General features: G+C 62.3%; 2 protein-coding genes across 5 annotated transcripts in view; both read right to left on the bottom strand.

The window, feature by feature from the left end:
- Window positions 1-48: 48 nt before the first annotated feature.
- Window positions 49-10,446, bottom strand: KLC2 (kinesin light chain 2). Of its 3 annotated transcripts, none has more exons than XM_067544112.1 (16): window positions 10,334-10,446; window positions 8,414-8,663; window positions 7,644-7,874; window positions 7,393-7,465; window positions 7,084-7,306; window positions 6,717-6,804; window positions 6,301-6,402; window positions 5,115-5,288; window positions 4,154-4,253; window positions 3,794-3,843; window positions 3,454-3,521; window positions 3,064-3,172; window positions 2,504-2,659; window positions 2,046-2,170; window positions 1,708-1,789; window positions 49-1,086 (listed from the first exon to the last, which is right to left on the bottom strand). In XM_067544112.1, exons 2-16 carry the CDS (start codon window positions 8,651-8,653, stop codon window positions 1,003-1,005), a joined length of 1,905 nt encoding a protein of 634 aa, XP_067400213.1. In that variant the 5' UTR covers window positions 8,654-8,663; window positions 10,334-10,446; the 3' UTR covers window positions 49-1,002. The 3 variants fall into 3 exon arrangements, with proteins under 3 accessions (XP_067400213.1, XP_067400211.1, XP_067400212.1); XM_067544110.1 differs by lacking the exon at window positions 10,334-10,446 and adding an exon at window positions 9,430-9,734; XM_067544111.1 differs by lacking the exon at window positions 10,334-10,446 and adding an exon at window positions 9,430-9,734 and having other exon boundaries at window positions 1,732-1,789.
- Window positions 10,447-13,655: 3,209 nt separating this feature from the next.
- Window positions 13,656-24,959, bottom strand: part of PACS1 (phosphofurin acidic cluster sorting protein 1) — a 97,662-nt gene continuing 86,358 nt past the window's right edge. For both annotated transcript variants that reach the window (XM_067544102.1, XM_067544103.1), the window contains exons 18-24: window positions 24,824-24,926; window positions 24,264-24,306; window positions 22,776-22,818; window positions 21,564-21,699; window positions 20,411-20,637; window positions 17,055-17,174; window positions 13,656-16,619 (exon numbers count right to left, since the gene is read on the bottom strand). In XM_067544102.1, the coding sequence (XP_067400203.1) occupies window positions 16,507-16,619; window positions 17,055-17,174; window positions 20,411-20,637; window positions 21,564-21,699; window positions 22,776-22,818; window positions 24,264-24,306; window positions 24,824-24,926 (785 nt within the window). In that variant the 3' untranslated portion in view covers window positions 13,656-16,506. The remainder of the gene's footprint in view (window positions 16,620-17,054; window positions 17,175-20,410; window positions 20,638-21,563; window positions 21,700-22,775; window positions 22,819-24,263; window positions 24,307-24,823; window positions 24,927-24,959) is intronic.

Below are 24,959 nucleotides of genomic sequence, written 5' to 3'. Positions count from 1 at the left end.
GCGCTCCCCTGCAGGGGGACAGGCAGGTGGTGAAGCAGTGAAGGCTCAGTAGGGAGCCAGCGAGGGCTCTGTCAGGTTGGGGGGAGATTTTCCATAGCAGCCTCTCCCCCCACTGGCCAGCCATCCCTACACCCCCCGCTCTGGGGCCCAGCCCCTGTGGAGGGTGGTAACAGCCCCCCATCCTCGCTCTGGGGCCCAGCAGTGGTTGGGGGCCATTTAAATAGCGGAGTACAGAGATGTGACAGGCTGGGGAGGGCAATGAACTGTGCAATACCTATGTCTCCAGTCCCCTCGCCCTGGAGGGGATGAGTGTTTTCCAGTGTAAGGCCCAGGCTCTAGCTAGAAGGAAATGAGACCCCCCCTGGTAGCGGGGTTAGTGTTGAAGAGTCGGGGGGAGGGGCGGTCACCAGCTTGCACCAGGCCCACGCAAACCGGGGTCACACCAGCCACACCTCGGGCACCAGCCTCCTTCAGCAAGAGATTGGGGCTTCCTCGCTGCTGTAGGGCGCTGTGGGGAGGGGAGGGTTGTGGGTAGGTGGGGGGAAGACGCTCAGAGGGGCTAGATACTGAGCAGCGGCAGGTGCTGTGTCTGTCAGGACAAAGGGGGAGGGGTTTCCCAGCTGGTCTGGGGCCAGCAGGGAGTGAAGAGGGGCAAAGGGGGCTCCTGCCGGGGACGACTCCCTGAGAACGAAACATAAATACAAAGGAAAAGAGGTGATCAGTGACCCAGCAGTGACGGGGCGGATGTAACTCACTAGCCGCTCCCTTCTCCTACCCAGCAGTGGAGCTCCAGGGATCTCCCTTGAATGCCCCCCAACATCCCACCCCTCACCAGCACGACCCAGCCCCAAAGACGAGTCTCCCCATCCCATCCAAGCATCAGATCCGCAGGCTGAGGGGTGAGGGCAGCCGATGGAGATGTAACAGCAGGTGTTGTCTCCTCTACTCCGGCTCACGGGGGCAGTGGGGGTGTCCGTGGGGGTTTGTGGGTGTCCGTGGGGGTCACCCCAGCAGGGAGCTGCGTCTGGACAGGTCCACAGTGCTGGAGCTCAGGCCCCGGCTCTCGGAGAGGCTGCTGCAGGCCGGCTGCAGGGAACAGAGAATGGGGGGGGGTCACATGGGGCTCAGTCCCTTAGAGAGGGGGCAGGGAGAGCGGTGAAGCTGGGCAAGGAGATGGTGGGCTCCTGTGATCCTGCCTCACCCCCTCCCCGCACCACTGCCCCCCACCACATTCTTACAAGTGGACATCCAGTGAGATTCACCTAACCATGTGTCCCCACCCCGGCACCGGTGGGACTCTCTGGCCCTAATAGCAGGTGGGGCTGCAAGCTAGGCCTGGTTCTGCGGGGTGGGGGACTCGCTGGGGCACAGAGGGCAGCCGGGCTGGGCCAGCCCGTGCTGACAAAAGCCCAGCAGGGGGAAAAGTGCCCGGGCAGAGCAGGGAGCTCCCCTCTGGGCAGAGGCCCACACATACAGTGGGGGTCTGTGCATGGCCCCTTCCCCTCCCTGTGCAGGGGGGCCTGGCACAGGCCCAATCGGGGATCCCCACAGCACCTGAGGACTGAGCCCCATCTGACCAGGTTCCTCCCCGCCAGCGTGATCAGCCCGCGCCCCCGGGAGGAAGGGCTGCAGCAGCCTGGGGGTGGGAGTCAGAGCAAGGGCAGCCATGCAGGGCACGAGGAGGGGGGCTCAAGGGACACATCCCACCTCTGCCCCCTGCCCCCTTCTCACCAGGCTCGACTCCTCCACGCTTTTGTTGAGGAAGTTCAGGGAACTGGCCCGCTTCATCCTGCAGGGGAAAAGAACAGAGTCCCAGCAGAGTCAGGGAGAGAACCCAGGAGTCCGGGCTCTCACTCCCCCCACCTCATCTCCCAGAGACAGAACCCAGGAGTCCTGCCCCCACCCCTCTAAGGCACACTGGTGCTCTGTGTTGTTCTTTGTGGGCAGACGCTGGTGAGGGCTAAGCCTGTTAGGAAGCCTGGGAGGAAAGGGGACGTCCGAGAGACAGACAGACAGTTGGACAGGGCGTGGCGGGTTGGACTCACCCCAGATTCCTGGGCTCTTGGGGGCTGCTCCCCTGCAGCTTCTTCACCAGCTTCTCGCTGCTCCGGCGCAGGGCGTCCCGCAGCTTCCCGAAGGAGCCACTCCGGCGCAGGGCTCCAGAGCCATCCTGGGGGGGCAAGAGGAGTCACATGGGGACACCCTGACACAACCCCTGAAGCCTTCCCAGACTCCCCCCTCCTCGATACACCCCATCTGGTGCAGCACACCGGAGCCCTCCTGGGGTGGGAGATGGGTTCTGTGGGGTATCCCCATGTGACCCCCCCATATCCCACACCCCCCAACTTCCTCCCCATGCGACTGTGGGGCTGATCAGGGGGATAACAGGCTGGCTGACCCAGGGGGCTGACCGGGGGCTGAAGGTTGGGATACCATGCTAAGTGGCCCCTGGCAATCTGGCCCTGCATGTCGATCCCCTGCCCCCTGCAGCAGCGTCTCTCACCCCAGCCCATTCTGTGCCCAGCCCATCTTCAGGCTCCGGCCGGTTCTCAGTCTTGGCAGTGCTGCTGGGCAGGCTCTCCCGGCTGGGTCGGCGCTCTGTCCGGCTCCCGTCCTTCAGCAGCTCCACCACCTTGGTCTGGCTGATGGCGTACACGCCCTGCGGGGAGACCATCGGCATCTCATTGTTCTCAGGGACATGAAATACACTTTTTAAAAAAAAAAACCCTCTTAAAATGACATCTGACATTCTGACAAGCTGGGTTACAGGTGGGAGGGTGCTGGGATCTGGTGGGTTACAGCGGGGGTGGGGCTGGGATCCTGGACTCCTGGGTTCCATCCATAGCTCTGGGAAGGGAGTTTCCTGCTTCCTGATTTAAATCATAATTAAAATCATTCCACCATCACGGAGACAGAGGTCAGAACACAGAGAGAACCCAGGGGTCCTGGCTCAGCCCCCTCTGCTCTTACCCACTAGACCCCCCTGCTTCCTTCCCCTGTGGGGTGGGGAAGGGAGTTGGAGGAAACCAGTTCAGCCGCCTCCTCCCCCAGGCCTGGTGGTACCTGCTTGCGGGTTTTCAGGGCACATTCCTCCAGCGTCTCGGCGGCCTCCAGCTTGCCCTGGCGCCGGTACAGAGCCCCCAGGCTCTTCAGGGTCGTGTTCACCGTGGGGCTGCAGGCAGGAGAGGGGACCCAGAGGGAGCAGTAAGTAACAGCCTGCTCAGCGCACCCTGTGCATAGGGGAAACTGAGGCAGAGGGGGAGTGGTTCAACCAACATAAAACAGGAACAGAGCTGGGGCTAGAAGCCAGGAGTCCTGGCTCATGGTCCTGCTTGCTCTAATTCCCAGACAATTGCTGTGAAGGGGCAGAGCCTGACTGGCGGGCGAAGTGTGGGAGAGTATTGCCCCCCCATTGGGGCCCTGGGTGTCGCCCCCCCGGGAAGCTGCACTCACCTGTCCACCTTGCAGGCCTTGTACCAGCTGCCATACTCCCTGTAGGGGACACTGTCCTTGCTCCTGTCCTGTGGGGGGGACAGACACACAGGATAGCCCCAGCCGGGGCTTAAATTCAGCCGGGGCCACCCAGAGAGGAGCGCCAATAAGTATTTTCAGAGCACGGGAGCTCCGGCGCTTCCTGCGGGGCCAAAGTCCTGAGTCCTGGGAAATACTCGGTGAGAATGTAAGCCTTGGCCCCTGCCACTGCGCAGTGGCAGTAACAAGGGGTAGGGTCCCCCCCAGCACCCCACTGACGGCCCAGCCCCCCTGACAGCCCTGCACCCCCATACCCAAGTACCTTGCTCTCCTCACGTTCCTCTGCATGCATCCAGATTGGCTTGTTCTCTCCTGCAGGGACAGACAGGGAGGGGGGAGTTACTACAGCACCCTACAGACTCCTGCCTGGCTCTGGGTCGCAACCTCCTCTGGAGTGGGACTGCGGGGGGCAGAGCACTCCCTACTGAGCCCCACACCCTGCCCCTTGCAGCACAGCGCCCCCGTGCGCTGCACTGAGGCACTAGGAACAGCCCCGACTGTGAGGGGAGAGCGCCCCCTACTGAGCCCTACTCCCTGCAACGCACATTGCCCCCTAGTGGCACTCTGGGGCACTGGCACCAGCCCTGACTGCGAGGTGAGAGCGCTCCTGTCCCAGACTCACCATTGACCGAGCCAAACTCCTTCTCGTGTGCCCGGGTTAGGATCTCCTTGTACAGCGCCTCGGCCTCTTTATATTTGCCCTGTTTCAGGTAGCAGGATGCCTGTGGGACAGAGCCGGGGTGAGCGTGGGTGAAAAGTCTGGTTGGGGCCCTGGGTGCAGGAAGGGCGGGGCAGGGGCAGGGCCGGGCACAGAGGGATGTCTCCGTCCAGGCTGCTGGGCACAGACACATCTGGTGGTTCCTCTGGGTTGCCCAGCTCTGGCCTGCACTCCCCGGTCTGGCCATAAGGGGGCGAGGCTAGACCAGACAGTCTCCAAGGTGGGGGCAATGCACTCTGCCTCACCACGGGCCCTTTGCCCTTATCTGCCCCCTTCCCTGGAGGGACCCATAGCTCAAATTCAGCCCTGGGGAAGGGCAGATGCTGCCCATGCCCTCCGCATGGGGAAACAAAGGCACCGTGAAGGGACGGGACTGATACACGGTCACACAGAGTCAATGGAGGAGATAGAACCCAGGAGTCCTGGCTCCCTGTCCCTACTCTGACCCCTCTCCCCGCCCTCACAGGGCGTGTGCAAGAGGTGCTGTGGGCAGGGTCAGATCTCCAGTTAGGCACAATAGACATGTGTCTAGGGGCACCTAAATGGTGGTGGGTCACCACACGGGCCAATGGGGCCCATGACCAGGGGCTCCGGCCAGTTTGGGGACCCTGCACGAGCCCTGGGACTCTGGTCCCGCCCCCTGCTCCTCCTCTTCCCCCTAAGGCCCCACCCTCTTTCCAAGCTAGAAGCCGAAGCCCAGGGATGAGAATATTCCCCCCACCCGGAGCTGGCCCCTCCCGCTGTGCAGAAAACACGTAGGTCAGCTGTAGGCAGGGGGGTGCTGAAGATGTTGTGCAATGGGACATGTAAGGCCCTGTCTGTGGGTGTGTCTGTCTGTCTGTCTGTACGCAGCACCAGCTCTCACCAGGTTGTTCTTTGTCTTGGCGACATTGGGGTCATCGGGGCCCAGGCGGCTCTCGTAGATCTCCAGCGCCCGCCCGTAGTAGTACTGCACCTCCTCCGCTTTGCCCTGGTTCTGGCACAGCAGCGCCAGATTGTTCAGCTGCTTTGCCACGTCGGGGTGGAACCGGCCCAGCACCTGCGGGTGTGGGGGTAATGCAGTGGGAAGTTTTGGTAATATTTTATACAAAGCCCATGTGCCTCGGTTTCCCCTGTGCTTTGCGTGGCTATCCGGGTGGGGGGAAAGGGATGCTGTTGGCTCTCAGAGCAGGCTCAGAGACACAGGGGTGGGTGTATGTTGTCTACTCTGAAGGGATCATTAAAAGGCTCTCTGAAGTCGCCCCACATCAGTGGAAAACCCGAGGAGACAACGGCAAACCCAGTCACCAGGACACTGACCCCCAGCAACCAAGGCCCTAGAAGGAGGAGGGTTTCCCCTGCCTCTCAGAAGGGAAGCGGAAGAGAGACCCCCCGGCAGGACTGAGAGGTGGGGCAGATGGGTTTGCTGTTGCAAAGGGCTGGACGCTGTCACCTGGGGTCGCTGCAGCTCTGGGCTGACCCACGGCACTAGGCGTTACCTTCCTGTCTGTGCTAACCTGGGGGCTCCCCACGCTGGGCTCCCGGTGACCAACAAACCCAGTCATTTGATATCACTGCAAATACTGGGGGCCCATTAACCCCTGGAGTGGACACGTCTCCACCAGGAGCCTGTCTCGGCTGGACTCGCCGGCAGAGCTCAGGGTGTGGGGCAGGGGGGCTGGAGCCCCGGAGGTCAGTCTCAGCAGGCGGGGAGGCTGTGTGACCCGCCCTGAAGGAAGAGTGAGACCCCCGGGGTCTGGCATGTCGAAGGTAGCCCCGACCTTGTGAATCCGGGATGGGGGTCCAAAAGCGCCCCGAGGACTCCCCCAGCCCTGCCCACAGCATGCTGCACCACCTTGCCATCCCCCCAGCTGTTTCTGCTGCCCTGCCCGTACCAGCCTCTGTCCCACGGCTGCACCCCATCACTGACCCCAGCCTGTCCCTCCATGCTCCCTCACTGACTCATCCTCAGCTGCATCCCCTTTCACAGACCCCCCAACAGCCATCCCCACTTGGCATCCCCCCTCCCTGATCTGCAGCCTACCCCTCACAGCTGTCCCCCCATCCCCCACCTTCTCGCGGATCTCCAGCGCTCTCTTGCACAGCGGCTCGGCCTCCTTGTACCTGCCCCTCTTGCCGTACAGCACCGCCAGATTGTTGAGGGTGGCAGCCACCTGCAGGGGGAGACGGGTGCCATCATCTACCCAGCACGGCTGCCCCCGCCCACCTGGGCACAGCTCCCGCTGCCCCCCCATGGGTCCCTGCTCTGCCCAGTTCAAGCTCAGTGGTGTTTTCAGCCCCTCTGGGATAAATCTGGGACAACAGCGCAGCGCAGACCGGACCCAACCACCTACAGTTCCCAGCCCCCCTGCTCTACCCACCAGACTCCCCTCCCCCCACCAGGGAGAGAACCACCCACTAGATCCTCCCACCACCCCAGCTAGGGACAGAACCCAGGAGCCGTGGCCCCCAGCCTTGGCACACTCACGGCAGGGTGGTCCTTGCCCAGGGTCTTTTCCCGGATGGCCAGGGCATCGTTGAGAAGATGAGCAGCCTCCTTGTACTTGTTCTGGTCCCTGTGAAGGGGGCATAGGGTCCCTGGTCAGACCCATGGGCATCTGGGCCTGGCCCTGAGCATAGGGGGTTCTGGAGCACAGCCCTGGGGTGGGGGGGCTCTCGCTGACCAAACCTAGCAGGGATCCCCATTTCCAAGGCCCACCCAGCCCTTGGGTCCCCACTGAGGCTACCTCCAAGGTGGCCAGGAACAGGGCCCCTCTGAGGTCAGAGGTGGGGCTGACGTTCACTCCCTGGCGCCAGGTCACTAGAAAGGAAAGGCCCCGTGTCCCAGTCCCCACCTGTACACCAGTGCCAGGATGTTGAGCATGGTGGCCACGTCAGGGTGGTCGTGGCCCGAGGTCTTCTCCAGGTCCTCCAGCGCCTGCTTGCAGAGCGGCACGGCCACCTCGTAGCGCCCCTGCGAGGCGTACTGGATCACCAGGTTATGCAGCGTGCGCAGCCGCGCCGGGATCTCATAGCCCCCATGCTGCGCCGCAGCCTCCCCGCTGCCGGGCGTCGGCCCTGCAGGGGAGAGAGGCAGTGAGGGCCGGCAGGAGGAGAACTGGCCCCTACCCTGCAGCGCTCACCTCGGCAGCAGCGTGACCCACCTTGGCCCTGGTCGTCGTCGCTGGGGAACAGGTCGTCCAGCGAGTCCTTGGCTGCCTCTCCATTCTTCTCCTCCTGGGCAAGGAAAAGGGGATCAGGGCTGCAGCTCTCCCATGCCAGCCTGGGGAGCACGCAGGCGCCCAGCCCCACCCTGCCGCTCTCACCACTAGACCGCGCTCCCCTCCCAGAGCCAGGAGAGAACCCAGGAGTCCTGGCCTCCCAGCCCATGATGCCAGGCTGCAGGGGCACACACCGAGGGGGAGACGTCATCGTCGAACTTCTTGATCTGGTTCATGAATTCCAGGTGCTTTTTCTCCTCCTCGAGCTGCGCCACGGCCTGCTCGCTGCGCTGCAGCTTCTGCTGGGTACCCGCCAGCTCATCCCGCAGCCACTGGTTCTCCTGCACCAGGCGCCGCACCTGGGCCCGCAGCTTCTGCTTCTCCGACTCCACCGCACTCAGGTGGCTCGACAGAGCGATGATCACCTGGGGGGACGTGAGATGGGGACCAACCCCACAGAATCCACGCCCCTGCCACAGCCCTCCCCTTACCCCCCGGCACTACTGCCCCCAACCCACAGCCCTCCCCTTCCGCTCGGCACCCACTGCCCCATGACCTCCCCACCCCCTGACAGGCACCCACTACTCCCCACCTGCCACAGCCTTCCTGCGTTCCCCAGCCTCCACACCCCTCACCCTCCCCACTCTCCTTGCCTCACCCCCAGCCTCCCTGTCCCCCACGGGAATCCCTTGCCCTCCTCCACCCCGCAGGCTCTGCTGCCCCCTACTGCCCTCCCCACCCTCACAGTTCCCCAACAGCCCTGACACCACCCAGAGGCCACATCTGCCTCTGGAGGGGTGGCTGTCCCTTTTAGAGAGAAACTGCACTTGCCTGCAGGGTCGTGCTGCTAGCGACAGATCTGGGACTAGAACCCAGGAGTCCTGGCTCTCAGCCCCCCCAACAACCAGCCCCAATTCACCTCCCTGAGCTGCGGAGGGACGCGAGGCTCCCGTGCAGGCCTCACCTGAGCCTCCCCCAGCCCCAGCTCGATGGCCTCCAGGGACTTGCGCAGCAGGCTGGACTTCTCCTGCACAGCGCTGTCCTCGGGCGGCTTGTCCAGGCAGCTCGGGGCGCCCAGCAGGGTGGCCAGGATGGAGTGGTGCTCGCTGCGCAGCGTCTCCAAGCCCTGGATCACTGCCTTGGTGCCCAGCACGATCTCATCCTGGCTCAGCTTCTCCTCTGGGGGGTACACCATGGTCGCCATGGCCAGGCTCCTGCGGGGGGCGGACTGTGAGACAGGGACCTGGCCCCCTCCCCACCCACACACGTTCAGGGCCTCAGCCCGGCCACCCCTCAGAACTGAACCCAGGAGTCCTGGCTCCCAGCCTCCCTGCTCTCACTCCTTGACCCCCCTCCCTTCCCAGAACTGGAAACAGGCCCCCCCCCCCCCGCTCTCACCACTAGACCCCCCTGGGACATGCTGGGGGAAGGAGGGGCGCATGGGGGAGGGGTACATGGGCGCCTGCATCTCCCTGGAATGACCCCTGATTCCCGGCGCCGCAGTCCCAGCCTCCCCCAGCAGAGGCCAGCGGCCGGAGCACAGCGACGCAATGCGGTGCGGGCCCCACTCAGCCGGCGGCTCGCGGGACCCCGCCGGGACGGGGGAGACAGATCGTTCCCCGCCTCCCCACCACTGAGCGACCTCCCCTGGCCCCCAAAGAGGGCCCCCGCTGCCCCCCGAGCCCCCCACTGCACCTTGAAACTGCCCCAGCGCAGCCCGCACCTCCCCCCATCCCGTATCTCCCCCCGCCCCGTGCATCTGCAACTGCCCCCCACACCCCAGTGTCACCCTGCGACTCCCCCGGACCCACCCCCCGCGGACCTTGCAGCTGCCAGCCCCGGACATGCTCCCCCGGCCCTGACCTGTACCTTGGCGCCCCGTGCAATCCCCCTCCCCAGGCCCGAGCCCGGCCGCTCTGCACCTCCTCCCACCGCACCCCGTGCGCCCCCTTCGCTCCCATCCCCCGCCGCGTCCTTCACCTGCCCCGGCTGCCCAGCCCCGCGCTCAGTCCGCAATGCGCCCGCCGCGCCGCCGTGCGACCCGCTGCTCGCTCCGCCTCCCCTGCAGCCGGAGCGACGGTCCCGGCCGAGTAGCCACGACCGGGGGCCTCCAGGCCAACGCTGCCCCGAGTCACGCCCGGGCCCCGCATCGCCCGTGGCCATCCCAGATGTGGAGGAACCCACCCCAGGGCCTCCCATGCCACCTGAGAGCAGTCCAGATGTGCAGGACAGCCCCCTCAGTGCCGCCATCCCTCCCAGGGCCATTCCAGATGTGGAGCAACTCATCTCGATACCCCTACCGCCGCCCAGGGCCATTCCAGATGTGGAGTAATCCCCATACCACCCCCGGACCCGCCCGATGCGAAGTAGCCCCCTACCCCCCACCCCGCTCTACTCTCATTCCTCTGGGTAGAAACCACCCCCCAAAGGGCTCAGAACCATTCCAGATGTGGCGTAAGCCTCCCAGCCCCCCTGCACGCCCAGGGCCAGTCCAGACACCCCCTCCGGCCTCCCCGTCCCGCCACACAGACCCACACGGCCGGGGCCCTTCCAGATGTGAACGAAACACCCTCCATAGCACACTGGGTCGGTCCAGATGTGGAGGAACCCCCCCATGCTGATGGAATCATTCCAGATGTGGAGTCCGCTTTCCCCCACCCCGAATGTCATATTCCCCTCCCCGCCCCAGCCACCCCCCCCCCCCAGGGGCGATGCCCCCCGCCCGCTCCCCCGTGCTAGCCGCGCAGTACCCGCATCTACCCCCGGCCATTCCAGATGTGCCCCCCCCCCCCCCGGTCCCCGCTGGACCCAGCGCCCGCTTAGAGAGACCCTCCCCCCCGGCACACACACCTGAGACCTCCCCCACCCACGACCCCGCCCCTACCTGCGACAGGCCCCGCCCCCTGTCCCTCGCTGTCTCCGCCCGGACTCAGCCCAGACCTGCCGCTACCGCCGGCCCCATCCCGCGCCGCCCCACCGCTACCCGGCAGCCCCCGCGGCCCGCATCACGTGACACCCACCCTCAGACTCGTAACCTCCATATAAAGGGGAAGAGGCCCGCGCCGCCGGCGACTTAGTGTCCGGTGGGCAGAAATCCAGCGCCTTAAAGGGGAGGCGGGCTCTGCCCTGCCCTGCCCTGCCCTGCCCGGGTTTGGAAGATGGAGCTGGCTGTTAAAGGGCTGGGGGCCCGGACGCCTGGGTTCTATCCCCAGCGCTGGGCGGGGGGAGGGGGCCAGTGGCTGGAGCAGGGGGTTGGGCCGGGAGCCAGGACTCCTGGGTTCGCTCCTGGCTCCGGGAGGGGAGCAGGGTCTAGTGGTTAGAGCAGGGGAGGCCAGGGGGCCCCAACACCTGTCATGAGCCGTGTGACCCTGGGGCAAGGCTTGTCCCTCTGAGCGGGGCTAGCGCCCACCCCGGGGCTGTGCCGCCTTTGCTGCCGGCGAGCAGTGAAAGCGGCAGGGGCCGCAGGGGCTCACGCCAGGCAGGTGAATGCTGGCCTGGGGCACCGGATTCCAGCCCTGCCTCTGCCCCGGCGGCCGGGCACGTCACCGAGCTGAACCTCGGTGGTCAGGAGTCGTGTGTTCCTTGGGGGCTGGGGGCCTGAGTTGCAGAAGTGCCGAGCACTCACCACTGCGGCTGGGAGCTGGGCTTGGAGCATTATGTGGCATTTCTCTGTTAAGGAAAAAAATCAGATCCAAGCTGTCTCAAATGGGGCACCCCAACTTAGCGGATACTCTTGCCCTACATCTCGCTGTGCCTCAGCTCACCATCTGATACACGGGGGAAGTACCCGCCTCTCACCTCAGCAGGGACTTGGGCAGACAAATTAATGAACGTGCAGGGATCGTGGGTTCCATTGTGGGCCCTCAAGGAGAATGTTCCTCAACGGACACAAACTTCTACCTCGTCCCCTCCAAGCTGTCCCACTCCTGCCTCTTTCCTTGGGTCATCATCCCAGTACCAATCTTCTCACAGAGTCAAGCCCAGGCTCCAGTTATTAGACTACTTATCCTAGTCCCTGTCAGATCTGCCAACTCCCAGTCGCATTTTCATTCACCCCACCATGGTAGCATCAGAAGCAAGAGTCATAATCCTATGGCACTAGGCCAATCCCGATCCCAATCATCATCGTACCAGCCTCCAGCCCATCTCCTGCCCTGCACACAGACCACTAGGCCAGTGTACTCCTCCTCCTTGTTCTCTACCCCACCCCCAGTCTAGCTCCTGACCCCTCTGCATTTGAATCAGGCAGCTTCCTCATCTGCAGTGTCTGGGCAGAAGGGGGGGGGGGGGGCCGGGAGGGGGAGAGTGGTGTCACAGAGCAAATTGCCCAGACTACAGCAGCCCAGAGTTACAATTACAGGACAGCCCTGCACTGCCCCAGGCTGGAGCATGCTCAGCATGGACAAAATCTGCCCAGAATGTAGTTGTGACGTGTTTAGCAAGTTTCATGTGTGAACTGCAATTTTTCAAAGGTTTATAACTTGGCCAAATTTGGGCAGATGTTCAAGTGACTCACCAATGCCCCATACACCTGTACTGTGCTAAGTACAGGTCTCACCCCTGCCATATACACTGTGAAATCCCCTCCTGCCGCCTCCTTTGTTTATACAGCCATGGGTTGCACTGGCGTGTTCTGCCACAGCATTGGTTTGTCCACTCTGCTCCCATGCTCCAGGATCCAGTTGTGTGCACGCACATGAGCTTCAATCTAGACCTCTGGCTGAAGTGGCAGTGTTAGCACCCCCAGCAGTGTTTATTGAGCTAGTTACCAACAGTGAAAGCAGTTTCTTGTCCCAGAGCTGCACAGCAGCAGCCAGGTAGTATGTCTTTCTGGCAGTTCCTAGTCACATGCCGGAGGCTAATGCGATGGTAGAATGAGCCAGGCTGCAGGGCCCAAACTGGCAGCCTCTAGGCCCAGCTGGTACCGATGCTGCTCTGAGCTGGGACAACCCAGGCTGCAGCAGCTCCATGGGTGCTTTTCCATACAAGGACCGGCGTTGTCTGATTGGTGGGGGGGAGGAGTGCCAATGTATGGTGGAAAGGGCAGGCTCTGTCTTTGGCCCAGAAGTGAGCACTTTCCCTCAGCTGCAATTCTCCACTGCAGCCAGAGTTTGAGAGATCACCTTGAGCAGTCCCGAACCACAGAGCTGAGTCCCAGGCCACCCCGCCTCCCCAGCAGGGAAGGAGCAGGGGCTGATTCCCAGGGCCAAGGCAACAGGACCCAGCAGGAGGCTGGTGCTTGAACTGTGCAGTGTCTATCCTGGGAGAGTGGGGGGTGCCAGGGCCATAGTACTGACTGAGGAAGGGCAGAGGCGCTGCAGCTAGGGGTGATGCAGTGCAGCAGCACCACCTAGCTTCAAATCATAGCAACCAAATGCCTGGCTTTCGTCCTACAGAGGGTTTCCAAGTTTGTTCAAGGCCCTGCCCCCCCCCACCATACAATGGTTCCAGCACCCTGGGGAAGGAGCTTCTTCATTCTGCCGGATTCCAGCTTCCTCCCTGCCTGTCCTAGCAGGGGGCTGCAGTGGGAGTTGGGGGGGGGGGGGGGGACGGATGACTCTTATGAGCACGAGTCCATGGGGGTCCATGTCAGGCCTGGTATGTCTGCACTGCAATCAAACACCTGCACCTGGCCTGTGTTAGCTGGCGGGGGTGGACCAGAACAGGGATTCAGATGAACAGACACGAAGCGCCGCCGCTACTCAAATAAAGAAATGCCTTTTAAGAAATAACCACAGTTTATTTAATGAAAAAACTCCAAAAAAAGTGGGGACAACAGCTCCCCCATAAAATGTGTCAAATACAACAGGGGTCTCTCCCCAACCCCGGACAATGATCCCAACATGGACGGTGTGCGCAAACCAAGCAGGAGAGTCACGCACTTACACAAACCAGGAGGCTATGTACACAGTGCCCTGTGTGCCCAGAGGGCCCCACGCACGGGGGAACAGGGAGAGATCGAGATGTCCACCCCACCTATGCCCTGAGGGCTAGACAAGGCCCCTTCAGACCCCTGTGTATTGGACCAGAGTCCCGCTGGGGTGCTCGTGTGGCTCCAGCATGAAGCCAGAGCTCCCTGGGGCCGCACGCAGGCTGGGGGAGTACGAGGGTGTTTCTGGAGTGCTCTCACTGCAGCGATTTGTGGTGGCACAGACAGAGGCAGGACCCACCGGCATTCATGGAGCTTGGGGCGGCCTAAAATGTCCTGACAGCTCTGGCTGTGGAAATGTATGTTGGGATCACGTGGGCCGTGGGTGCTTCACTGGAGGGCAGCTCCCTCCACTCCTACAGCCCCTCGCCCCAGCCCAGCCTGAGGGACACCGGAGCTTTTGCTGAGGCCCCCTAGGGGCTTTGGGGTGCCCCCGAGCGCTAGCCTAGTGCACCTGCCTGGGAGACGACCTGCGCTTGGCCCACTCATCTCCCATGGGGTGACGGCACCCAATAGTGCCAGCGGGGCCACGTCCCAGCCCTACACCAGAGGCAACTGCAAGGCTCAGAACCCAGAGGAACAGGGAGCCCTGGGGAGAGCTGGCTGCAGCTGTTTGTGCTTGGTAGAAACTACAATCGGAGGACGCCAGGTTTCAGCAAGTGAGGGGCCCTGGCCAGGGGAGACCAGAGGATGGATGGGACACACAGTCAGCAGGGAACAGCTGGCCTGCAGGGGGCTCACATTGGGGCTCATCTGCACTAGTGATGCAGCTCAGGACTTCCAGCCCCCACCCACCAGCCCTTCAGAGCTCGCCCGGGCTGTCTAAGACCCTCAAGGGTTTTGCCAGGCCCAGGCGAGTGACCCACGGCACAGGCAGCACGGGCGCTGACATGCCCTCGCCAGCTCCATTCCCACCTCGTGCTATTGCTCGCAGCTCCTCTTGGAGAAGCCACAGGGACCATCCTGCAGCCCCCCTGTAACCCCAGGGGTGGCAAAGCAGCGACTCAGCCAGCAAGTAACTGGCTTCCTGGCAAAGCTCAGCAGGCCTGTGGGTATTACCTGCCACAGCCCAGTGACCTTCCTCCCCATCCAGCCAGGCCAGCCAGGAGGGCGATGGGAAATCAATGGAGGCTGTACGGCGCGTGGTGTGTGAGCGAGGGGGGCTCTGCCAGGCTGCTGGTGACACATCTGGCTTTATTGCTACCAGGTGGGCGGGGGAGACTGTTGGGATTCTCATGCCCTCCGCTGCCCACTGCCCTGAGCAATCAGGGCTGGGTGCAGCAGGATGCCAGAGGGCTGGGCTGCCACTCCTGCCTGCTTTTTAAGTGTCCCTCTCCCCCCCGAGAGCGTGGGTGCCTATGGCTGAGGCAGGGGCACTCCAGGCTCAGGGAGGCACTTACTTTTCTGCCCCCTCCGAATTATTGGACCCGTGCCTGGACCTGCCAGACTCGTACGAACACTCAGGCTTCTATGGACTGTGGCTCCCTGCCTGACGCGTGGGGAGAAAAGAGCAGAGCTCCCAGTGAGCCTGAACAAACGGAAAATGCAACCGCTTCGCTGCTGCCTGCTGCGGGAGGGGGCATGGGAGAAGCAGCCCAACTGCGGGGCTTGATTTAAGTTGGTGCCGGAGGTGCTGGCTTGGGCTGGAGCAGGGGGTGAAGTGCAGGCAGGAGTGAAACGCACGGGATGGCCGGGTGCCGCTTCCCAGCTCCTGCCACGCAAGTGCTAAAGAAGGGGGTCGGGTAGTCAGTGCTGTGTGGGGCTCATGGTCCCTGGGGCTGGGAGCGGGACCCAGCCTGCTGCTGCTTCATTCTTAAATGACCATCTGTGGAACAGAACTCGCGCCCCCACCATCCTCAGGATCTCTGGCTGCATGCTCTGTGCCATAATAAACTGGGCAACCCCGTGACCTGATTCCTATTGAACCGACCTGCTCTGTGCCCACAGCAGGCCTGGTGCTGGCCCCTGCTTGCAGCAGACTATAGCTGGGCTGCTGGCTTTGGGGAAAGACACCAGCTGAAGCACAGCAGCCGAGCCAGCCGGGGCTTTGTAACCAGCCCCTCGCAGCATGGGGCTGGCCAGAGCTCAGCCAGCAGCTGAGCATGGGATGGGGTGGAGGGGGCAGTGGGAAGACCAAGCCTACAGCGGCAGAGCTGGCTGCTCGGGCACGGGCGTTTGCTGTCCTGAGGTGGCTGGCTGTGCATGGGCGCAGGTGACAGAGGTGGTGGGGCACTGGTGAAATTAAGCAGCTACGTCTTGGCAAACAATTAGGACCGACAGAAACACGAGTGCTCAGTGGATGGTTACACACAGCTGGTGGTCCAAGCATGCCCCTGCCCCAGGCCCCTGCCCCACCTCCAGACCCCACTCCCTCCATCTCCTGCTTCATCAGCAGGGGGCCCCTGCCATGGGCTCATCTCCCACCTGGACACGAAGCCATCAGTGGCTGTAATACTATAGCTCCCAACAGCTGCAGCCTCTGTCCCCAGGGGTCTCCTCTGCTAGCAAAGAGCAGGGGGTCGCTCTGCCTGGAGTGCAGTGGCCCTGTGGTCAGCAAGCGCCCACTGCGTACAGGAGAGGGCAGGCTGTGCTGGAAAGGCCATCCCAGTGCAGACGGCAGACAGACGGCACTGGGGACCCAGCTGTGGCCTGGCTGCTTGTGCTTTTAGAGAAGGGCTCCAGAAGGGAGCAGGAGTGTGTGGGCCACGAGCCAGGCTGGAGCTGCTGGTCAGCTGTGCCAGGCTAAGCGCATTCTCACACTCAGCGCTTCCAGCCCTGGCTGTTCAGTGACCCATGGCTGCTCTGGGTTGAAGGGGGGGAGTGTGACTCTCAATAAAATTCAGTCCTTTAGGCCCATCCCTTCGCAGGGGCCGGCTGCAGTCACTCCCCGCTGAGCACTGGGAACCAAGGCGGTGCACACACCCTACACACACGCACACACACGGGAAAGCGGTGGGTGGCAGCTGGAGACAAAGCTGGTGATGGGGGGATGACAGCTTGGCACTGGGTTGCTCCCTCCTCCAGCCCCCTCCAGTGCAGAACATACCAACACAGCTACGCAAGGAGGGCAGGATGGAGCAGAAGAGGCTTCCCCCCTGGCTGAGGTGCGGCCAGGCCAGCGGGCGCTGTCACGCTGGCTTCGAGCCAAAGAGTCCGACAGGGAAGTGCTTGACGTGTGTGGGCCACTGCGCGGCCAGCTGGAAAAACTTGATGTCGCTCCACTCCACCCCATCGATGGACACTGCAAAGGAACGGGGAAGTCAGAGCAGCGCCTAGCAGCTGGCTTGCAGCAAAGGGGGCAGCCTGGGCAGCTCTGATGCTCCTGTGCCCCTCGGCTGCCCCCACAGGATGGCTAGCGACACTGTTCCAGCCCCGGAATTGAACAGAAAGGATAATTCCCACCTGCCTCCCAAACTTCGGGGTTGCAGGGTGGTTGTTAAACAGCTGCCCCACCCTAGAAGTGGCTGCATTTCCATGCTGGACAAGGGACCTCTGGATCAACAGCTGCCTCACCTCAGAGTTGGCTGCAACTCAACCTGCAAAGGGATCCCTGTATAAATACCTCAGCGCCCCACCCCAGCGGTAGCTGCGTCTCAGCGCCAGATGAGGGACCCCTGTATAACCAAGTTGCCTGGCCCCAGAAGTGGCTGCACTGCATTGCAATGGCAGACCTTACCTTTCAGCATGGTTTGCTGCTGCTTGGCAGAACAGATTAGCCGGCTGATGCCCTCGATCACCTGGCTCTTGGAATCCACTTCCTTCTCTTTGGGTTTCTTACTCAGAAAGATGGTGGGGACTGGAACAAGAGACAGGGGAGCCCCCGGATTAGTACGGCAGCCAGCAGCCGTTAGCCGGCAATGCTAAGGGGAGGGCAGCTGGGCAAGAGGCAGGATGCGGCTGGAACACACGTACCCTGCGCTCAGTCTCACCCCAACTCCCGCTGTGGGGGGATGGAGGAACTGGCAGCCAGGGCTCTGCCCCATGGCAGGGGTGTTAGGGCTGGGAAAGGCAGAGGGAGAGTGCACCCAGCTGGGTGCAACTGGAACGCTGGCTGTTGGAAGTACCTTGGGGGTCTGTGCTCTGTCCCGCAGAGTCTCTGAGGGGTCAGTCGGGAGCCCACACGGCTGCTTGTGGCTCATATTTAGCTCTCAAAGCACGCACACAGTCTGTGCCCCATTGCGTGGGGGTGGGGGCAGAGGCACAGAAGGGTAGCAATGTGCCCAAGGTCATGCCATGAGTGGCAGAGCCAGAAATGGATCCAGGGGTCCGGGGCCCCATGTACTGCACCCCACTGTGTTTCTTAGGGCAGTGACTCAGACCTGGCTCAGCTCCGAGGATAACAGCTGGGGGCTGGACACCCCGGGGCAGGCGGGAAGCTCCAGGGAGGGGCTAGAAGTTGGAGTTGGCTGAAAGGGCTTCACCTGACTCCCTCCTGGAGCTCAGGGGAGGTGCCTGCACTGCAGCAGCAGCAAGGGGTGAGCCATTTTCCTGGGCTAGGCCTGGCCAGGCAGATGCTGGCCCAGCCCCTCTCTGCCAGGAGGGTTGCGGGGTGAGGATAACTTGCCCCGGAGGCCAGACCAGCACTGATCTCTGGAGCCCCATGAAGAGATGCTGGGAAAGCCCCATCCAGTCACGTGGCTGCAGACCACCACCCCACACCCCCTGGTCGTGGCCCCCCCGAGTCAGCGATGGACATAGGGAAAGAACCCAGGAGACCTGGCTCCCAGTCCCCCCCCTCCTCACTGCAACAAAGCCCTCTGGCCAAGGTGGGAGGGGCATTTCAAGCCCCAGGGTGATTAATTCAGCAGGCTGGGGGCCCAACACAGCCCCCTTAGCCAAACCCTGCCCCCCTCTCCAGATCCAGGAATCCAAGGCCCATTTCCCAGACTGGGAGGCTAGGGGGAGGCTGGTGCACATTGTCCCCGGATGAGCCCAGGACTGAGGACAGACTCGGCTCCTGCGCGGGACAAGGAACAGTCTCTCCCTGTGTGGCCAGGCCTGGATTGTAAACCCTGCCCCACATCGGGGAGCCATAGGGTCCATCGGGTGGGGGATGGGAGCCCCTACTGCAAACACTGACACACACACAAGATGGATTAAATTGTACTGGAGATGGCCAGGTCAGAAGGGCGTGGACTGAGCCCCCCAGGCCGAGCCCCCCATATCACACAGCCAGGGCCCCCCATGCAGCCTTCCTGCCCAGCCAGCTGGGGGACTAACGCCATCTCTCTCCTCCCTCTCAACTGGCAGGCAGCAGTGAGCCTAAGGCCAGACTGGCCATTGCAACCCTCCAGTCAGACACCTGCCCAGGGAGCCCTGCCCCCAGCCCCTCAGCGTCTAGCTGGAGTGGAGTTTTACAGAGACAGACTCCCCACGTGCCGGAGAACCCGCTCCCCACCCCCGGGGCAAATCCCCCTCTCTGTTAAATGCTGACTGGCCGCTCAGTTCCAAGCTGAACGTTTCCGGCATCGCCCTTCGCTCTCGTTTGGCCTGCGCCTGCAACGTTAAAGAGCTTTAGCTTATCAACATGAGCGAGAGGCGACTCAGTCCTGGGCTCTAAGTACCACCTCCTTCCTATGCGGCATCTGCATTCCTGAAGCCATGGCCGCGCATTCGGTACGAGCCTCTGCTCAGCCCCTTGGATGAACAGCCCCTCGGATCCAGCCAGGATTCTGCCTCATCCAGCCAAGGGCTACTTTTCTGCCTCATGCTCTTCAGCCACCACCTGCCCGCAGGACTCTTCAGAAGTGCTCTGAAGAGCAAATTTCTCCTTCCAGCAGATCTGTGGCCCACGGCAGCTGAGCAGCAGTTCTCCCCAACACTTTTCCGCTGCTGACTCAGCCTATCCAGCGTGTTTTCAGAATTCCTTTAACCCTAATTCGAAGGACCGTAAGGAGAGAAAATCCCAGGCACTATCAGGCTCTTTAATCTAGCAGAGAAAGGCGGAACAAGAACCAGGGGCTGGGAGTGGAAGCCAGATACATTCACACTGAAATTACAGCACCGACAGTCACTGTGCTGGTGAGTAACCATTGGCACAGCCTGCCAAGTGAAGGGATGGATTCACCATCTCTCGGTGTCTCCATGGCTAGCCTGTTGCCTTTCGGGCAGATGCTTTAATCAAACCCAAGTGACTGGGCTGAGTGCAGGGGGAACGGGGTGACATTCTCTGGCCTGTGCCATCCAGGAGGTCAGACAAGATAATCTACTGGTCCTTCTGGCCCTAACGGCTACAAAAGCACTATCCGAAAGCTCCTCCCCACGGAAGGACTTGTGGCCCGTGATCAAGTCTCCTCCAAACCTTCTCAGTCCACTTTCTTGCCATCAGCTGCAGTGATAAAAGCTGAATCCGATGTCCAGCGCGAAGGAGCGGGGACTGTTTAGACAGACAGCCTACCAGTGACCCCCACTCAGTCAGCTCTTCCGGCACAAGGGGGTGATCAAGGGAGCACCAAGCGATCGGGGGCTGGGAAAACCGGGGCACTGGCAGAGCCGCCAATGACACAGGGAGCTGAGAAGGAGGGGGTGCATTTGCAGCTGAGCCAGCTGTCTCCTACAGAGGGAAGGCAGAGCTGGGTTGCACACAGAAGCACCTTGCATGTTGAGCCTCGGGCAGCGCAGAGGCATCCTAAGGACACAGCCCTCCCTCTTTTGGTCCCTGGGCATTTTTCACGGTGAAAAGAGGAGCTGGTTGAGCTCCTAGCTCAGAGGAGATGCAGAATGGGCTTCCCCTTAGCTTGCAGGACTTCCCTGGGGCAAGACGGGGGTCCACACTCAGGGCCTAGCCAGTCCTCTGCCCCAGCATGGCCAAGGAATGGGCCAGTTAGTGCGAATTACAATGGACATTGCTCTATGGGGACACTGAATGGTGAGCAGACGGAGAGGACTTTTGGGTCATTACTGCCCCGGGGCCAGATCAGAGCCAGCACACCTAGAGGAAAAAAGGCCACACATCCCATTCCTCGCCCCCTCAGAGCTACGTGGGCCTACCAGCCCATCTACGCCCCGCACACCCAGGGGCCTGCCACCCACCTTTCTTGTTCTTCTCTTTGGTGACGACTGTCATGGCCATGGTCCCTGAGGGCTGGCTCTCTGCGCCGCTGGGCAGCCGCGACACCTGCACCGAGCGGAAGACACTCTTCAGGGTGTTCTTGGAGCTGGCGTCCCGCTTCTCGCCCTCCTTCCTGCGCTCCGTGGGCTGGGCAAGCCAATAGTCCACCTGCAGGCCAATGACGTCTCCATAGGGGCTGCTGGGGGGACTGGGGAGAGTGGGGAAGCATCAGCAGCAGCTGGGCAGAGCAGGGGGTCACCCCCAAGGGGCAGGACAGCACTACCCACATCACAGAGATGGGGAAACTGAGGCACAGGAGGACTCTGCCCAAAGGCCTACAACAGGTCAGTGGCAGAGCTGGAACAGAACCCAGGAATTCTGGCTCCCGATGGCAGGTTACTGGGGGCCCAGATGAGCAAATACATCTTAAATTGGATCCCAGACTCCTGGGCTGATGTCTGTTGTGGGATTCCAATGCCCCCTGCAAACGATAACCAATTAACGGATACCTCTAGGAGGCAAGCGAACGCCAGCCTGCTTTACAGAGAGCACAGGAAGCACAGACTAGGTACAGAACCTAGACCCCCTACTCTAACCCACTAGGTCCCACACGTCCTGACTTCCTGTGTCATTGCTTTAACACTAGCTCAAAGTCCATCCCAGATGCAGGACTTGATAGGACTGCCCCAGCCTGCATGGGTGGGGACACGGGGGCACCAGCCACTCGAGGGCACTCAGAGGGAAGGGACCTGCCCCACTGGTAGCTACAAGAGCTGACACTGCCATGGCAGAGGCTATTACTTCGCACACGTCCCTGGGGGCAGGAACGCAGGGAAAGGCACAGAACCACTCTAACGGGATGGCCTTGCACACAACTGGGCACCAGGATGCCAGGGTTCCCCCAGCTGTTGACTCACTGTGTGGCTAAGCTCGTACTTTCCTCCACCCATGAAGGAAACACTCATTCTCCCCAGCTGGAACATGGTAAAGATTATCTACCTGCCCTGCGGGAAGCCCAGTCACAGCCCAACCCCCATCGCGCCAGGTGCTGCACAAACATGGATGGTGCTGATCTGCCCCCCGGGGCGTGGGTTTAGTCATTGACCATGGGGCCGGTGGCCCAGGCTGCCTCACCCGACGACAGCGAGCCCACTGCTCATGGATGGCGAGGACGGGGGGGTGGCACAGACATCCTTCACCAGGCCAGAGGAAGAGGGCGGGGACGTGGAGGGGACGGTCAGGCTGACCACAGGCACGTCATCTCCGTCTCCTGCAGAGAGAGCAGAGCAGGACTTTGGGATGAGGCAGGGTCCTGGCCTCAGATTCATTTCTCCATGGGAAACCCCCAACCTCCTGATCTCCCACAGAGGCTCGCCCCCCTGGGTGCGCCCCAGCCTCCCCACAGGGGCATCCCCCGACCCACGGGCGCTTTGGCCTCCCCACAGGGGTGCTGTGGCAGGCACCAAGTCCACGATGCTGGTGCCTTCCTTTTCCCAGGTGTCTCGTCTCTGGCCCTGCCCCAGTCAGTGCAGGCCAAGGCCCCTACTGCAGGTGACTCAGCAGGGCACCTCCCCGCTCTGCAGGGCTAGCGGGAGATGAGCCTGCTGCTGCCACCAGCCACCCCATCACTGCCATGGCGTGGGAGCTCCCAGGCTTTGTCCAGGGACGGGGGTACTCTGGGGGTACCAGGCTAACGGGCGTCCTGAACCACGAGGTGCCATCGCCTCCCTGGGCGGAAGGCTCTACAGCCCAAGGGACTGGAGGTCGGGGACTCCCCTTTAACGTCTGAACTCTTTCACTGCGACGTCCCCCTGCGCACCAGCCCAGACGGATTCAGCCCCCACCCCACTCCTGCTGGGATCCGGCCATCAGTGCCAGCCGAGCCCCACTCCGGCTGTGAGGCGAGAGGGGAACAAGCCAAGGAGCAACCTGGGGGTGGGGGAATCCCAGAGGCAGACCCTGTCGCTTGGACACCGCCCCCCACATACTTCAGTGGCAACAGGGGGGGTGAGGGGGCAGCAGAAAAAGCCAGCCCCCAGTTTTATAAGCTGGAAGCTGGGGCATGCCAGGCCCTGTTCACCTGAAGTTGGGCTGTGGGTGAAGGGGTGAGCCGAGGTCAGAGAGAGGCAAGGCTGGGGGACAGAGAGGGGCAATCTCTCAGCCAGGGCGCCCAGGACCTCAGCCTGCCTCTACCAAATGGTGTTCCTGGCCCTGCTGGCTGGGAGGGAACCCTGGGCCTGCCCAGCTCTGCGCACAGCCTGACAGCAGCTCAGGGAGGCGGGAACTGTATCGCCGCGGCACCAGCTGGCCCGTACGCAGCCGGGGCCGGCCTCGCAGAGCACGTACCTGTGGCTGCCGGGGAATCTTCGATGAGGCCCACTTTAACCACCTGTGGTGGGGAGACAGATCAGTAATTCAGGCTGTGCTGGAAATCAACACCGCCAGCCCTCCCCAGAGGAGCCATTTGAGCCTCTCCTCTTGGAGACACAGACCTGGCTCTGTTACAGCCACAGGGCCAAGGCTGCCATTAACCCTTCCTGCACCATGGGGGAGGGGCTCACCCCCCCCCCACGCAGGCTCCACCAGCTCCGTGCAGAAAGCTGGGCGGGTGGGACCTCCCAGGATGTTTGCATCAGGGCCAGCCCCACCCTAAGCACCAGCTACCCCGGCCAAGCAGCTGGCAGGGTGACCAGGGACCATCAACCCTGGCTGGAGTCCCAGTGCCCAAAGCAATGGTAGCCCAGCGCCCGGGACGTTGCATCGGGGTGTTTACAATGGCAGGGCACAAAGCCCCCGTCACTACAGTGCTCTGAGAGCGTCCGGACAATAGCGACCCCCTCCAGGCACCGGTGGCTGCCCTCCCCCACCTCCATTTGCTCCTTCGATCAGAGAGCCTCACCCAGCCAGATGCCCCAGGAGACTCTGTGGAAAGTCAGTCAGGGTAGAGCAGAAGTATTATCCCATTTTACAGATGGGGAAACTGAGGCACAGAGAGGGGCAGTGACTCGCCCAAGGTGCCCAGCAAGCCGGTGGCAGAGCTGGGAACAGAACCCAGGATTCCTCACTCCCAGTCCAGTTCTCCACCCGCTAAGCGATAGCGCAGGGCTGGAAGCACTAACTCCAGTCCTCCAAGCAGACTTCAGTGGGGCAGGACACAGCAGAGAGGCTCTGACCACTGCTCAGTACTCCAGGGGTTAAAGAGGTTTAACCCTCGCAGGCCCATGTCGCGCTGGAAGAGGCCCAAGCCTGGCACTTCTCTCCCCTGGGCAGCATGAAGGCCCTCGGTTTCTGCTGGCCTGGCTCGGGGCACGGCGAGCTAAGAGTCCGCAATCCCGGTGCTCTCTGGGAGAAGGGGCTCTCGCTCAGAAGTCACACTGCATTCCTGGCTCAGCAGGTGGATGGCGCCCCCTGGTAACCAGCACAAGTCTGAGCAGCGCGATCCTTTCCTTGACCCTGGGTGTCGGAGACGCGGCGGTGCCAGCACACCCCGGAGAGCCCTGCTGGAGAGCTTTCACCCCTGTGGATCTCATGACAGCAGAGGGAGCCACATGGAAAGAGACCTGGAGAAGCACTGAACCTGCTTACCAGGGCGGGGGATTAACCCCCGGAAGAACAGACACGGGGTTGGGGACAGGGATTCTCCAGCCCCTGGGGGGTTTAATTCCAGCCTGTTCTCGCCTGAGGCTGATGAGCTGGAGGCAGGGAGCCCTACCCCGGGTGACGCAGGCCTTCTGGCCTCAACATATGCCCCAACCCAGTGCACAGCAGCGTTCCTGGACCCCCAATGGAAGGGCCCCACAGGGAGAGCTGGACACCCAAGTGGGGCAGCCTTACCCCAATAAAAGGGATGAACTTCTGATAGGAGTCTTCATCTGGGCTGTGGGGAGAGGAAGAGACAGCTGTTAGGGTCTGCTAAGGGGGTGGGGGATGAGGCTGGAGACAGGCAACGCCCCCCGCCCTGCATGCACGACGGGAGAGGGGCATCCAAAGCTGGCCAGGCTAAACAACACCCCCCCCCCCGGTACTGACGTGACCACAGCAAGGCTCCCAGGATGGGGCAGGTAAGTTCCCATCCCCGTGCCAGAGGCATTGGGATGCAAAGAGAACTGGCACTCCAGAAATACACTCAGATTCAGGGCAGCTTCCAGAGAGGTGGAAACCAGGCAAGGCTCGGAGAGGGGAAGTGACGTGCCCAGGGTCATACATTGAATAGTAGCAGAGCCAGGACCAGAACCCAGGAGTCCTGGCTCCCAGCTGCCCACTCTAACCACCAGTCCCCACACCCCTTCCCAGTGATCTTTAATAGCTTTCCTAAGCCGACTGAACGGGCTTCCGGGTGCCCTGCAACATGTGACCAGCCCCCAATGCAGAAAGGTCGCCCTGGCAACACTTACAACTTATGCTTGCAAGTCAGCATGGCCTCGGCCACAGGCAGCTGGTGGGTCACGCTGGCTCCAGCCACATACTGCACGATGCGGCCCACCACGTCGAACGGCTCTGGGGCAGAGGGGAGAGAGGTGTGAGCGGCAA

The sequence above is a fragment of the Emydura macquarii genome, unplaced genomic scaffold (genome assembly GCF_026122565.2).
Source record: "Emydura macquarii macquarii isolate MOO-44397 ecotype Brisbane River unplaced genomic scaffold, CSIRO-AGI_Emac_v2 contig_968, whole genome shotgun sequence".
Classification (NCBI taxonomy): domain Eukaryota; kingdom Metazoa; phylum Chordata; order Testudines; family Chelidae; genus Emydura; species Emydura macquarii.
The sequence above is the reverse complement of the archived record's forward strand: the minus strand, read 5'-3'. Positions and strand labels throughout refer to the sequence as shown.